The sequence below is a fragment of the Podarcis erhardii genome (assembly GCF_964252035.2).
Source record: "Podarcis erhardii genome assembly, chromosome: 15".
NCBI lineage: Eukaryota > Metazoa > Chordata > Lepidosauria > Squamata > Lacertidae > Podarcis > Podarcis erhardii.
In genome coordinates this window covers 27,899,904-27,914,390 of record NC_138505.1, presented here as the reverse complement: position 1 = coordinate 27,914,390, position 14,487 = coordinate 27,899,904, and the positions used below count along the sequence as shown (strand labels likewise).

Sequence of the window (14,487 nt, the reverse complement as noted above, 5' to 3'; positions counted from 1 at the left end):
GAGAAAGGGAGGGGGGAATCCAAATATTTAAATTGATATATTTCTCCCCAATGAGATGAGCTGCTTCAGATTAAGGGCTCATCCACATTTACCTTTCCTCTCTACTTTCCAGGCACAGGGTTGGGCTTTTCAGGATTGGGTTTGAGTGGGGTGTTCATTTTTTCCCTGGTGCTTCCCCCCAGGAAAACCTGTGTTTTACCACTAAACAGGGCAAAGGAAAAGGGACCCCTGACCATTAGGTCCAGTCGTGACCAACTCTGGGGTCGCGGCGCTCATCTTGCTTTATTGGCCGAGGGAGCCAGCTTACAGCTTCCAGGTCATGTGGCCAGCATGACTAAGCCGCTTCTGGCGAACCAGAGCAGCGCACGGAAATGCCGTTTACCTTTCCGCCGGAGTGGTACCTATTTATCTACTTGCACTTTGAGGTGCTTTCGAACTGCTAGGTTGGCAGGAGCAGGGACCGAGCAACGGGAGCTCACCCCGTCGCGGGGATTCGAACCGCTGACCTTCTGATCGGCAAGTCCTAGGCTCTGTGGTTTAACCCACAGCGCCACCCGCGTCCCTTGAGTCTCAGGTTAGCTCCTCCTCAATTGTTCATTTTCTCTCTGCGGAAGTCCTGCTTGCTCCCAAAACTTGTCCCAAACACCGTCACTTGATTAACAAATTAACTTCCCTTCCTACAGGAGTGAGGATGAGGCCAGAGGTGTCCAGGGACCACCACTGACCCTCCTCCTTCCCTCCGCAGAAGGATCTCTGCAGGTAGAGTTAATTCCCCTGATGGGCCCCCTTCTCAACGTGTCCCCCCCTCTCCAGATTTACAGCTACACGTTTGAAGTCCTGCAAACGGTTGGTTTCGACGACGACCACATCCCGGCCTTGTCTTTGGGGATCAGCCTCAGTGAGCTCCTCTCTGCCGTCTTCTGTGTGAGTGAGGGATCTTGGGAAGAGCCACTGCCTTTGGAGCCCCAGGCATGGGGGCAGGGTGAACCTGGCCCCCCAGGCATCTCAATCTGGCCCTTGGGGATAGGCATGTCGCAGGGAATTGCATTGTGGGGAAACTGACATCAAACCTAGGCTGACCAAGTCCAGATGTGGAGCCCAAGCACTCCTGCCAGGCCTCTCCCAAAAAGCCCTTCAGGGGGGTAGTGGTAGACGTGGCAGGCCCTGGCAATTGCCCACATTTGCCCCCTGTTCACCCGAGCCGGGGCTTGGTGGAGCACCCCGCAGCCACTGCAGAGCGCTCTGTGTCCTTTCTGTCCCCAGAGTGTCATCATTGAGCGTTTTGGAAGAAGAGTACTGCTCTGGGGAGGTTATGGACTGATGGCCACAGTGCTTGCTGCTGTCACGCTGACCATCTCCTTGCAGGTAAGAAGGGGGGAAAATGGGGGTCAGGGTGTTTCCCTGTCAGCCCCTCACCTAAGATGTGGCCAGCGGCCGTCTCTGACCAAACGAGGCTGCAAGTGACCCCAGCACCTGGCTCAGAGTCAGGGAGGGTGAGGCTGGGACTGCTGTAAGAACTAGGTTGGTGGCCAGGAGCTCACAGGATCTGAGCCCAGAGGCTGGTGGTCAGGAGCCCAGATGCCTCACGAAAAGCCAGATTCACCAAGGGTGTGTTTGCGTGTGTATCAAGCATCTCTGCTGCACCTAAGGAAAGGAGAGACGCCCACACAGCCCTGCAACCTGCACCCATAGCTGTCAACCGTCACTTATCTGGTGGGAAAGTCCCTTATCCCAGCGCCGTGTCCCGCTGCTGTCCCTTATTGATGATGTCCCTTAAATTTCCAGGGTTTCAAAGGAAGCAGCTCCTCTCCCTCCCTCCCTGCCGGCCAGGGAGGAGGGAGGCTCCAATTGTCTTGCTTGGCTGCATTGCTTACCCAATAAGGAGTCTAAGAACGACTGGGGGTGGAGCTTGCATGCCTTGTGCCGGTCAAATCGGCCACGTTGCCTGGGGACTCGCCTTTGCTCAGCGCTTCCCAGCAGAGAGGTGACGGTGGTTTTCCTTGCTGCATCCCCTTTGCCGGGTTGCTGCACTGTGGGAACCACCGCTTGAGGCTTTGTTTGGCTGCTGGCTGGGCTTTCTGCCTTTGGCTTGGAGGGGCTCAGAGGTCAAACATACCTGTGCCTGGAAAATCCCTTATTTTGGCTGCTGATCCCTTATTTTTGAGGCTGCTGGTCCCTTATTTTCTTTTTTTATATATATAAATTTTTATTGAGTTTTCACATTTTATAAACACACACACAAAAAAACAAAAACAAAAAAAGACAAAAACAAAACATGTATAAATTCATATCCTTACTTTCTTAACCCCACTTCCTGACCTCTCCCCACCCCCCCTTCATACATCCCAATTCCAATAATTAACTCAACAAGTTCTTATCTCTCATCCTTTACATATTATTATTATTTTTTAAAATTAATTCTTATTACTTAGCCAAAATTTTACTTAACCAATTCTCTTATAAATATTAAATCCTTTTCCAAGGTCGACCCAAATTCCCTTCCATAAATTTCCCCCTTTTTGTATTAAATATAGGTCCTAATCACCAAATACAAAAGTCATAAAAATTTTTGAGTTCTGTTCTCCCCTCCCTCCCCACCCCGGTTTCCGTCCCTTCCCAAATAAATGTCCACAAAAACAGTTCTTAGCCTGGATTCCTCACGTCTGAGGCCTTCAAATCCCTGTCAGTCTCTCTCTGCCGGTTTTGTTGGTAGCCCTTTTTGTTGGTCCTCAGGTCTCGAAGGAGCTCTGGCACCACCGCATCAAATTCTCTTCCATCCAAAATACTTAAAGACAACTGCTGCAAAAGGTCCACTGATCTCCCATATTCAAAGAGGAAGTCCCAATCATATTTCTTAGTTCTTTTAAATTCCAGTATTCCAAGTATTCCAGGGGCTTCCTCCTTCCTCTTTCGCATCTTTCGCAGATTTGTAATCCCAAGATCTTCTTCTTTATGTTCTAACAATGTAGACTTCTGGTTGGTACTCTCCACCTGTACTTTCTCCACTCCTTCTTCCCTCTCCTCCAGTTCCAAAGATGTCTCATCTGATTCAGCTGCAGATTTTTTCCCAGTCAGATCCTTTGTGCATTCAGCAGAGCTACTTGTTTTAGAAACCAAGGTCATAAGTTTTTTGTTCATAGCCATGCTCTGCTCTTGCAGTATTCCCACGAGAAAAAACATTCTTTCTATCTCTGCCTGTAATTTTCCATCTGCAGCCATTGTAATGTCTCAGAGTTCCCCCTAGGCGGATTCTGGTTACTTAATAGTCTTTCCCAACAGTCCGTTACTTTGTTGTTAATTAATACTATGTTCCCAACCACTTTGATTCAAATGTAACACATTTAGTCCAGAGAGATATTAAGTAATAAGATTTTTAACTTTAACTGCCCGTTTGACAGCTCCTTTGACAGCTGTCAAACTCCTTGTTCTTTTTCCTCCAGCTCACACACAGGACGCTCCCGGGTCCGGGGGGGGGGGGGTTACACAAAAACTTCTAAAATTCCGCTCTTACTCTCCAGCACAAAACTTCTTCTGTCAAATTCATGGAGTTTTTATCTTTAACTCACACCGAAAAAAAGAATAATCTCGCCACCTTAGTTCTCCGATCCTTGCTTTAGATCTTTTGTAGGTAGGGGGGGTGCGGACTTCCCTTTAGCACATCCCCCGGTCGTACCGAATTCAAAGGTAAAGATTTTTAAAGTCCAAATTCCATTCTACTCACGGGTTGTTTCAAGTCCAAATTTCAGGGGGGAAAGTCAGCGCTCTCCGGCCATGGCACGCGGCTTCGCTCCACTGAAGTAGCGGTCTACTCACAGCACCATGCCACTCTCCGTACCCTCTCCGCAGCCTTTAAAAAGGCTCTTCGTGGGTCGGGGGGCGCTTAAGGTACCCACCGAGTCACCAAGTCCGCAGGCTTCCGCGCCTGCGGTTTCTGGGGGTCTCCGCATCGCCGTCGCGGCAAGACCCGTCTCCAGTAGAGCCGATTCCCTCCGGAGCTCAGAAGGAATCCGCCATTAGCCGATCGCGCTAACCCGGAAGTCTGCTGGTCCCTTATTTTCAAATCTGTAAGTTGACAGCTATGCCTGCACCCAGGGGGAACCTCAACTCTCACAAATGAAAACATGCTTTCATTTCAGCATTCCTTCTCCTGGATGCCCTACTGCAGCCTTTCCCTGATATTCTGTTTTGTGATCTGCTTTGGAGCCGGCCCAGGTCAGTGATGGGGCACTTGTTCATATCGATAGGCAGTTCTTCCACTCAAAGCTCTCAAAGTGAGGCACTCATCCCTCGAGAAACTTATGCAGTAAAAATTGACTGATTAACTTTAAAAAATAATAATCAGTGTGCTCTTTGATTTCATTTGATAGCATGGCAGTAGGAGGACAAATAAGCAAAGTGCCCTGAAAGATTATCCAAATCTGGTTTCATTTGCAGTTTTAGGGCATAGAGGCAATCAAGGTTTCAGAAATTCTTGGTGAAGCATAAGACTATTTCTCAGGCTACTGTGAGCTGCCAATTCATCCTAAACATTTAACTTCACATTCTGCAGCTTATTATTGTTATCATTATTATCTAGCTTTAGTGTTGTTTTAAATTAGCTGTGCAGTCATACAATTTGTCCAGAATCTATTGATCTTCTCATAGACTGTAATATATTGTGAGTTGTCTCTTTGCGCTAGAACATAAAATTGCAGCAAACAGATTGTATCCTGGTGGTTCTGCTTTGGCTTTGCTGCTGCTCAACCGATAGATTGCATGCAGCAGTGATAGGGGAGGGCAAGGGAGAAAGAAAGAAAGAAAGAAAGAAAGAAAGAAAGAAAGAAAGAAAGAAAGAAAGAAAGAAAGAAAGAAAGAAGCCAACGTCATGCTGAGGCTCCCTAGGTTGCCTGAGTGGGCCCAGGAAATTGAGGAGGAGGTCCAATCCTGGCTGCAGCTGCGCCTTTGCACAAGAAGCTGAGTGAGTTCCAGTGGAGCATCCAGCCCAGTGCAGGATCAGCCTCTCCATTTGCAGAGCTGGGAACTTTGCCCCTGGGTTCCTGTGGCTATGAGTCCTGGTGCATGGGGGTTTCCCTGCAGCTCAGCTACAGCCCACCAAACACGTGGACCTTTCCCCACCTGAGTGTCACTTTAGGGAATCAGATCCCTCCCCCAGTGGCAGTAAATAAGCAGATCAAACTACAGGAGCGTTCTTACCAGTTAGTTTCTTTAATAATCACAGCGAGGTACAAAGGAATGCATATCTCCCAGAAATGGCGTTACTCCCAGTTAAGGTTTACCCCTTCCATCCCCATTAATCTACATCATTCCTACATCTGGTAATCTGAGCTTGTTGCCGCTGCGCTTTCTGTTCTATCACTCTCAAAGCCCGTCTAGTCTTAGGCGAAGGGGGGTCAGGAATGCTTTCCAAGGATACTGAATCTGCCAGCTGTCTCTCTCCTGATGTTTGCTCTTCTAGCTGCTCCTCACCCAGCATTTCCCCTCTGGACGATGTCCCTCTGCAAACCGCTGTTCTAAATCAGTGCTGTCTTCCTCCCGCTGGGAAGGTTCAGGAGAAGGAGGGTGGCTCCCACCATTGCTCCTCAGTCCAGCCCCTGACATTGAGGCTGGGTAGCCAAAAGGAAGTTCACCCCAGCCCCCCTTTGGCACAGGAGCCTCTCCCATCCACAAGCGTGTCTCCCACATTCCCCCTGGAGGCAACACAGTCATGAAAAAAAGATGGCTCGTGATGTAGAGCTCAGTCGGTAGAGCATGAGGCTCTTAGCCTCAGGGTTGTGGGTCCAAGCCCCAAGTTGGGCAAAAGATTCCTGCATTGCAGGGGGTTGGAAAAGATGACACTCGTGGTCCCAATTCTACGATTCTATGAAAAAGGCTGGAATCTGGAGCTCAGAAGCTGTAAGCTCAGGAAGACAGAAGCCCACGCTTGGAGGGCAGGGCTTGGGGGTCGTGCCAGCTGATGAGCCACCCACTGCTGGTCTCATCACACCCCACCCCCACCCCCAGTTCCCCTCACTCCCTCCCCCCCCCCGGGCCCAACACCTTCATCTCCATCACCAACAACAGGGCCATCTTTTCACTTGCCACGTTCTGAGTGCCACAAAGAGTACAGCGTCTGTTGCAAGCCACTTGGCCACTGCTGGGGCATCGGAGACAGTGCAGCATCATTTTCTAGCCTAGTGGTGGCAGCAGGAGCAGCCCTGACCTTTGGTTCCTCCCTCTGCAGCCGGGGCCGGGGCGTCTGTGAGGATGGAGATCTTCGACCAGTCCTCCAGGTCGTCTTCCTACGTGATCAGTGGAGTCTTAAACTGGATCGGATTCTTCTTGATAGGAATGGTGTTCCCATTTGTCGTGGTAAGTGAGACTTTTCCTGATGGTTCCGTTCCCCTCCCCACCCCAGTATCCTGCCTCCGCTGCGGGAAGGTGGCAGGGAAAGTGCCGCTGGGCTGCATCAATTTGCCAAAAGAGGTTTGCAGGGTGGTGCGAAGTTGTCATTGCAAAGGCTAGGCCCTGCTGGGAACTGCAGGGGGTCTGTATGGAGATCACCCAAGAAGCAAAGTACAGTGGTATCTAGGGTTAAGTACTTAATTCGTTCCGGAGGTTCGTTCTTAACCTGAAACTGTTCTTAACCTGAGGTACCACTTTAGCTAATGGGGCCTCCTGCTGCCGCTGCGCCACCGGAGCGTGATTTCTGTTCTCATCCTGAAGCAAAGTTCTTAACCTGAGGTAATATTTCTGGGTTAGCGCAGTCTGTAACCTGAAGTGTATGTAACCTGAGGTACCACTGTATCCATGGAAGGAACCAATCCAGGCTTGCCTTATAATTCTGTGGGGTCGGGGTGTGTCTGTTTCTCCCCCCCCCCCTCCAGGAACGCATTCATCAGTTCAGCTTCCTCATCTTCATGGGCAGTCTCTACGTTTCCGCAATCGTTATTTACTTCATCCTGCCAGAGACCAAGGGGAAATCGATCCTCGAAATCCGAGAAGAGTTTGATAAACTCAATTTTAAGAAGAAGCAAGCTCTTGGCTCAGAAACACGCTTCGTAGGAGACCCTGTGCTCTGCACCAAGCTATGACGGAGCTCTCGGGGATAAGGAGGTCAGAAAACCCTGCAGGTGAATCAGGCCCACTTAGTCCCAGCTTCCTGCTCCTAGTCTAGATGCCCGAAACCAGGGCCTGAGTCCATCCATCTTGCCCACTGGTGCTCCCCAGCCACTGGCCTTCCCTTCAGAGGCAAACTGCACTTGTGCCTGCTTAGATGCAAAGCCTCAAAAAAGGTTTGGGGAGAGATTCATAATTATGAACCATAGCGGAACAAAAACCGATCACTGACACCAGTGAGACTGACAGTCGTGACAAGCGGAGCCTTGCCAGGAATGGCCCCTGGCTTAGGAGTCTGCTCCTCCTCCTCCTCTAAGCTGCTTTTGGCTCAGCTGTCGGATTCAGAAAGCAGGTGACTATGCTGCCGTTTCAAACTGGTTTGGGGCCAGTTGGTTTTATTGCAGGTTTCTAACTGCTTGGCAAGATCCTGATCCATTTCATTAGCTGGATATTTTAAAAGATGTGTTGCTCCGTTTTCCTGACTTTTGTGATATGTTGTAACTGTTATTCTATCATGCTTCGGAAGTGGTTGTACTGTGCTTGGAAGGACAATGTCCTAGAAAGCAATTTAGAGAACTCTTAAGGGGAAATAAACAACCAAACAAATAAACCAGCTCCAGATCATTTATGAACAAGTTTATAAGTCTAATGCAGAGCCTAGGGGGGGCACAACCATGCTGGGCAAACGGTCCGTTCATTTCTGCTCTCTGCTGCCTCGTCTTTTAGCTAGCCACCCCTCCATAAGAGGACCGGCCCTCTCCTCCCACAGGGACTAATATTACTTTCCTGAGCAAGGGGTTGGAGTGGGTGGTGTTTAGAGTCCATCGATGGACACAAGGTGGCCCTCCCCGTGAAATACCAGTTTTGCTGGAGTCTCTGGAGAAGTCTAATCAAATCAACCTGGTGATCGATAGAGATTGTTGGGCTGAAGCTAATGAAAATAACTTCAAAAGAGCCTAATGCAAAGTTCTGCTTCAGGCAAAATAATAACAACAACAACAACAACAATTGCTATTATTATTTATACCCCACCCGTCTGGCTGGGTTTCCCCAACCACTCTGGGAGGCTCCCAACAGAATATTAAAAACACAATAAAACACCAAACATTAAAAACTTCCCTAAACAGGGCTGCCTTCAGATGTCTTCTAAAAGTCAGATAGTTGTTTATTTCCTTGACATCTGATGGGCGAGCGTTCCACAGGGCGGGTACCACTACCGAGAAGGCCCTTCTCGCAGTGAGGGAACCGCCAGAAGGCCCTCGGAGGTGGACCCCGGCATCCGGGCTGAACAATGGGGGTGAAGATGCTCCTTCAGGTATACTGAGTATTTGCAGGCAGGGGAAGTGTGGATGTTACAGTTGAGGCTCATCCACATTGACATTTGCCCTGTGATTTCTAGTCACAGGTCTGAGGGGTTCTTTTGCCCTGCAACGTCATACCCCGCAACTGTCCCAATTTCCCCAGGACATTCCGAAATTACAGAAATGGAGGGGGGGTTGCAGATGGATGTTTGTTCTGATTCGGCAGTAAACAGCAGGTTTCCCCGGAAAAAGCTATGGGGAAAGCTGAAACCTCTCAGACCCATCACTAGGAATCCTGGGACAAAACAGAAGTGTGGCTGAGCCCCGGATTTGGCAGCAGAGCACCAATGGTCTATTTACAACTACAGTGGTACCTTGGTTCTCAAACGCCTTGATGCTCAAACAACTTGGAAGCCAAACACTGAAAACCTGAAAGTAAGTGTTCCGGTTTGCGAACTTTTTTCGGAAGCCGAACATGCTCTATTTTGAGTGTTATACTTCTGTTTTCAGTGTTCCGCTTCTGATTTGAGTGTTACCCTGATGTCTGTCTGCTTTTGCTATTTATTTTGCGTTTTTGTTTTTGCGGCTCTTTTTGTTTTTGTGACTGTGACTGTGTGGAACCGAGTTCAGATATTGATTGATTGATTGTGTGACTGCAGTACTTTGTATATTGTTTTCATTTTATGGATCAATGGTCTCTTTAGATAGTAAAATTCATGTTAAACTGCTGTTTTAGGGGTTGTTTTTAAAAGTCTGGAATGGATTAATCCATTTTGCATTACTTTCCATGGGAAAACATGCCTTGGTTTTAGAGCGTTTTAGTTTTGGAACAGACTTCCAGAACAGATTAAGTCTGAGAACCAAGGTACCACGGTAACGCAATTTTCCCTGGGCAGAAGTGCAGCCCGACTGAATTTATACAATTTGAGGATGGCAAACTGCCAAAGCCCCTTTCCCCAAGTCTGGGGGGCGTTCACATGGGCTCACTGCCTTTTGAGGATGTAATTGGTCGTGGGCACCCACGGATGGTTGATCTATTTAGCTTTGCGGTTCCAAACTTTGCACGGGAAACGAAATTAATCCATTAATTGAAAACCTGCATAGTAATTTTTAACTTCGAGCAATTGGTGCCTGCTGATGGTTTTGGCAAGATAGCGACGAGAGAGAGAGAGAGAGAGAGAGAGAGAGAGAGAGAGGTTTGAGAAGCAGCCCATGTTGCATCCCATTGAGAAGAGCCGGTTTTTGATCAATTGGTAGCGCCCCCCACCCCTGTGGGGGTCTTTGAATCGGAGATGGGGAGCTTCTTCTCTAACCTGGTGAGTACCTCCTTCTTCATAACCCATAGCTATTTTACATTTAAAAAAAAAAAAAATCCTCAGAAGTTACTCATAGAGCAAAAATCGAAACCATAAATATTGATCGATCAAGCAAATAACAGAATTTGTGTTTTAAAAAGCCACTCAGATATGAGCATTTTGGAGTATGGTCTGACTAGCAATGCAAAATGTTTGCCCTTGGCAAGGAAGAGTGGGGCAGCAATAATGGGGAGCAGCACTTTGTGTGAGATAAGGTTACCATATTTTTTTCAATGAATCCGGGGACACTTTTCAACTTCAATGGATTTTGTATGGGGACTGATTTGTAAATCCGAGACTGTTCCCAGGAAACGGGGATGTTTGGTAACCTTACTGTGAGACCCACTTGAGGATTTGGCTGTGGGGGGTCTTTGTAACAGCAACATCTAGAATCTGACAAATGAGTTGCGTTGCACTGGACCTTCACGGCAGCCATGGCATCCTATGAGAACAGAGTACTGGATATGCTTTCTCCCCTTGGACGGTGTGACACCTCCTGCCCTCACTTTCTGACCCACAACTCCCCCCCCCCCAGTGTGTCCTGCCTGCCTTGGATAGTCAGGGTGGTCCTTTGCCTCAATTGTTGATGCTGCAGTTGCCGTGGTGATTTCAGGTCCTCCGCTCCCCAGGCCTCTTGTCACCATTTAGGCCTCTGTTGCAGAGAGAGGACTGAGATTGCAGTCGGGGGGGGGCAGTACCTGACCTGGAGGCCCCAGCTCATGTCTCCAAGGTAAACAGCGTTTCCATGCACTGCTCTGGTTTGCCAGAAGCGGCTTAGTCATGCTGGCCACATGACCCGGAAGCTGTACGCCGGCTCCCTCAGCCAGTAAAGCGAGATGAGCGCCGCAACCCCAGAGTCGGTCACGACTGGACCTAATGGCCAGGGGTCCCTTTACCTTTACCTTTACCTGCACGAAATTATTTTTTTTTCTCTCCGATGAGGCTGGGTGCAAGTGGTAGAAGATGGATGTGCTGCTTTTCAGAAAGGTGGGTGGCTTCCTTCTGGCTGAGGCAGAGCAAGAGACCTGTTTTCTCCTGGCCATGGCAGCAGACCCCCTTCATTATCCTTCCTTTTTCAAAGGAAAATATCTGGCCAGTTCCTTTCATCCCAAATAGGGCCTGCATCTTACCATGAGATATCAGAAGGAAAAAAATATATAAGGAGGTTATTGGGATCCCTTGTTAACACGCCTCAGGGGTCTGAGGGAAGCCAGGTCAAGAATTATGAAACTTTTCATATCATCATAGACAATCTGTCATTAGGTAAAGGGACCCCTGACCATTAGGTCCAGTCGTGACCGACTCTGGGGTTGCGGCGCTCATCTCGCTTTGTTGGCCGAGGGAGCCGGTGTACAGCTTCCGGGTCATGTGCCAGCATGACTAAGCCGCTTCTGGCAGCGCACAGAAACACCGTTTACCTTCCCACCAGAGCGGTACCTATTTATCTACTTGCACTTTGACATGCTTTAGAACTGCTAGGTTGGCAGGAGCAGGTACCGAGCAAGAGGAGCTCACCCCATCGCGGGGATTCGAACCGCCAACCTTCTGTTCGGCAAGTCCTAGGCTCTGTGGTTTAACCCACAGCGCCGCCTTGTCATTACTGGCCAGCTATTCATCATGTACTATAGACTTAATTACTGTCAGGGAACTGCCATCGGAGAGACAGGTGGTGGACAGGCTACAGGAGAATAGGAGAGAATCTGCAGTAGAAGAGGGAACCAGCAGGGGGAGTGCAGGAGTCACAGCGGAGGGGAGGCTCTGGGATGCTTCCAGTGAGAGTAGTGGAGAGGTAACGGGACCCCCGTTGGGAACGCCCACCCTTCGCCGGAAACTGTCACGCAGAGAGTCTCGAAAGCGCATGTCTGTCAAAGAGCTTTTATGTTGGCGTAAATTCCGTAGACGCCCACTGTCAGATTCTACCAGCGACTGACGGAGTCATGCTTTGGGGGCTCCGTTAGTGCATCGGTTTGGATGACCAGCCAAACCCCAGAGGGATCAAGCTTTTACGCACAAGCAGCTCACTATCCCATCACAGCAATCTGACAGTCTTTGAAAGCAGCTTGTGCAAGCAGAAGGCATCATGAGCGAACCATCCGGAACCGGAGGAGCAGGAGCGGGAGCTGGCGCAGATCCAAGCCTGGAACAAAGGTACAGGGCGTTGGAGGTCCAGCTGGCACTGCAAACGGCGAGGCTCGAGGAGAGGAGGGCTCAAGATGCAGATAAGGGGAAGACCACCCCACTTGCCAGACGGGTGCCTGGACTGGTGCAGAAATTTGGGGGGGATCCCCGGAACTATCAAGCCTTTAGGACAGAGATGCAATATGCTCTCAATCTACTGTTTGATGACTTCCCCGACGAGAACTCTAGAGTGGCGTACGTGATTGGCCATCTAGAGGGAGGGGCGAGGGACTGGGTTCGGCCCCTGATGGCAGCCAATAATGAAATCTTAAAGGACACAATGAAGTTTTTCCGCGCCATGGACTTGATGTTTTCCAGCGAGATCGAGCAGGGAGTGGTGCGCAGGCAGTTAATGGCGTGTAAACAGGGGAGCCGATCTGTACGTGAGTACTGGACTGAGTTCACCATGCTGATTCATAGACTTGGGTGGGACCTTGCTAGTGAACCTATTCAAATGCTGTTTGAAGAAGGTCTCTCTCCGGCAGTGAAAGATGAACTTTCCCGGGCGCCTAGGGCGGAGTCTATGGATCAGCTGACTAAATCAGCGCTGTCCATTGGAGCACGCCAGGAAGCTAGAGCTATGGAAAAGCGGGAAGGAAAGGGGGAACGTTGGAAGGACTTCCGCATTCCAGAGATTCCGGAGCAGCCTTTCCCGCCAGCAGAGCCGATGGAACTTGGAACAGTGCGCGCGCGCGCAGTTTCAAACACCAGTGAAGGGCGGAAGAAGGAGGGAAAGAGCGGCAAGAGATGCTATCTCTGCCAACAGCCAGGTCACTTTGCCAGAGTCTGTCCGCAAAGGAAGGAATGGCAAGGGATGGCGGGAACTGTTGGGGGGAAGGAGGAAGAAGAAATCACGGAGCCAGTAAAAGCCAACGCCTGGTTGCCAACATCAGGGCACAGCAGCCAGGCGAGGGAGTAATGAATGTGCCCACGCCGGAACCTCCAAGACCAGCGCTTGTGATAGAGGTGTTGCTGGAACTGGCAAACGGACACCCACTGAAGAAAAAGGGAAAATTTTTACCAAGCTGGACCTTAGGGGGGCATATAACTTGATACGTGTGAGAAAGGGGGATGAGTGGAAGACCACTATGTTCACCCCCTTGGGGGCCTTTGAGTACACCGTTATGCCTTTCGGATTACAAGGGGGCTCCGCCTGTTTTCAATCATTCATGAATCACGTCCTGGGGCCACTGCTCTACAAGAACTGCGTAGCGTTCTTAGATGACGTTCTGGTGTACTCAGACAATGAGGAGCAGCATGTGCGAGATGTAAGAGAGGTACTGAGCAAGCTGCGAGAAAACCGGCTGTGGGTGAAACTGGAGAAGTGTCAGTTTCATACCAAGGAGGTGGAATTCCTGGGGTACCGGTTGTCTGACAAGGGATTGGCCATGGATCCCAGCAAGGTTCAAGCGGTACTGGAATGGAAAACACCAAAGACCAAGAAGGACGTGCAAAGGTTCCTGGGCTTCGGAAACTTCTATAGGAAGTTCATCAAAAACTTTGCCCATTTAACAGCGCCCATCACGGATTGTCTTAGTAGCAAAAAGAAATTTGTTTGGACGGGAGAAGCGCAACAAGCGTTCGAACGCTTAAAGCAGGCGTTTGCGTCGGAAGAGCAACTCTTGCACGTGGATCTACAACAACCAATGAGAGTGGAGACTGACGCGTCAGACCGAGCGGTGGGGGCCGTTCTTCTCCAGCCGGGAAAAGATACGTCTGAATGGAGACCGTGTGCATTCTTCTCGCGGAAGTTGAACAAATCAGAGAGGAACTACACAGTGTACGACCGAGAACTGCTCGCCATTCATGAAGCATTCCGGAAATGGCGGCACTTGCTGATTGGGGCGCAGCACAAGGTTCAAGTCCGAACTGACCACAAAAATCTGGAATACTGGAGAACAGCCCGAGTGCTGAACCAGAGACAAGTGAGATGGGCCCAGGAGTTCTCCAAATTCCACTTTGAGATTCGTTACGTGCCCGGCTCCGAGAACGTGAGGGCGGACGCTCTTTCCAGGAAACCTGAGTACTTAGAGGGGGAGGGAGCGCCTGAGGCAAGGCATGTAATCCCTGAAGACCGCTGGGTGTGTGGGGCGGCATTGGTGGGGCAGAGGGAACTGATAGAGGGTACGGAGAACGATGAATACGCCCAAGAGAAACTCAGAGAGCTCCGGAGGACAGAGGAGAACACAGGGGGGTTCGAAGAAAAGAACGGGGCGTTGTATTACAAAGGGGCACTGTACATACCCGACGGGGAACTGAGGGGCAGAGTACTCAAGCAGTTGCATGACAGCCCCACAGCGGGACATTTTGGACAGCACAAAACCATGTGGTTGGTTACCAGGGAGTTTTGGTGGCCCAAGGTGAGGGAGGACGTACGGGAATATGTCAGGGGTTGCGACAGGTGCCAGCGAGCGAAAGGAGAGAGGGTGGCGCCAGCGGGGCTATTACAACCCTTACCCACGCCCGAAAGGCCATGGGAGGCAGTATCCATAGATTTTATGACAGACCTGCCAAAATCCAAAGGCAAAACAGCTGTCATGGTGGTGGTAGATCAATTA

General features: G+C 49.9%; 1 protein-coding gene across 1 annotated transcript in view; it reads left to right on the top strand.

Moving 5' to 3' along the window:
* LOC309329732 (uncharacterized protein) overlaps window positions 1-7,705 on the top strand; it is a gene marked incomplete at its 5' end in the record, with an annotated part of 38,599 nt that extends 30,894 nt beyond the window's left edge. Inside the window, 5 exons of the mRNA XM_081840745.1 lie at window positions 814-924; window positions 1,264-1,365; window positions 4,137-4,212; window positions 6,221-6,348; window positions 6,864-7,705. Coding sequence (XP_081696871.1) covers window positions 814-924; window positions 1,264-1,365; window positions 4,137-4,212; window positions 6,221-6,348; window positions 6,864-7,070 — 624 coding nt within the window. The 3' untranslated portion in view covers window positions 7,071-7,705. The remainder of the gene's footprint in view (window positions 1-813; window positions 925-1,263; window positions 1,366-4,136; window positions 4,213-6,220; window positions 6,349-6,863) is intronic.
* Window positions 7,706-14,487: the final 6,782 nt, after the last annotated feature.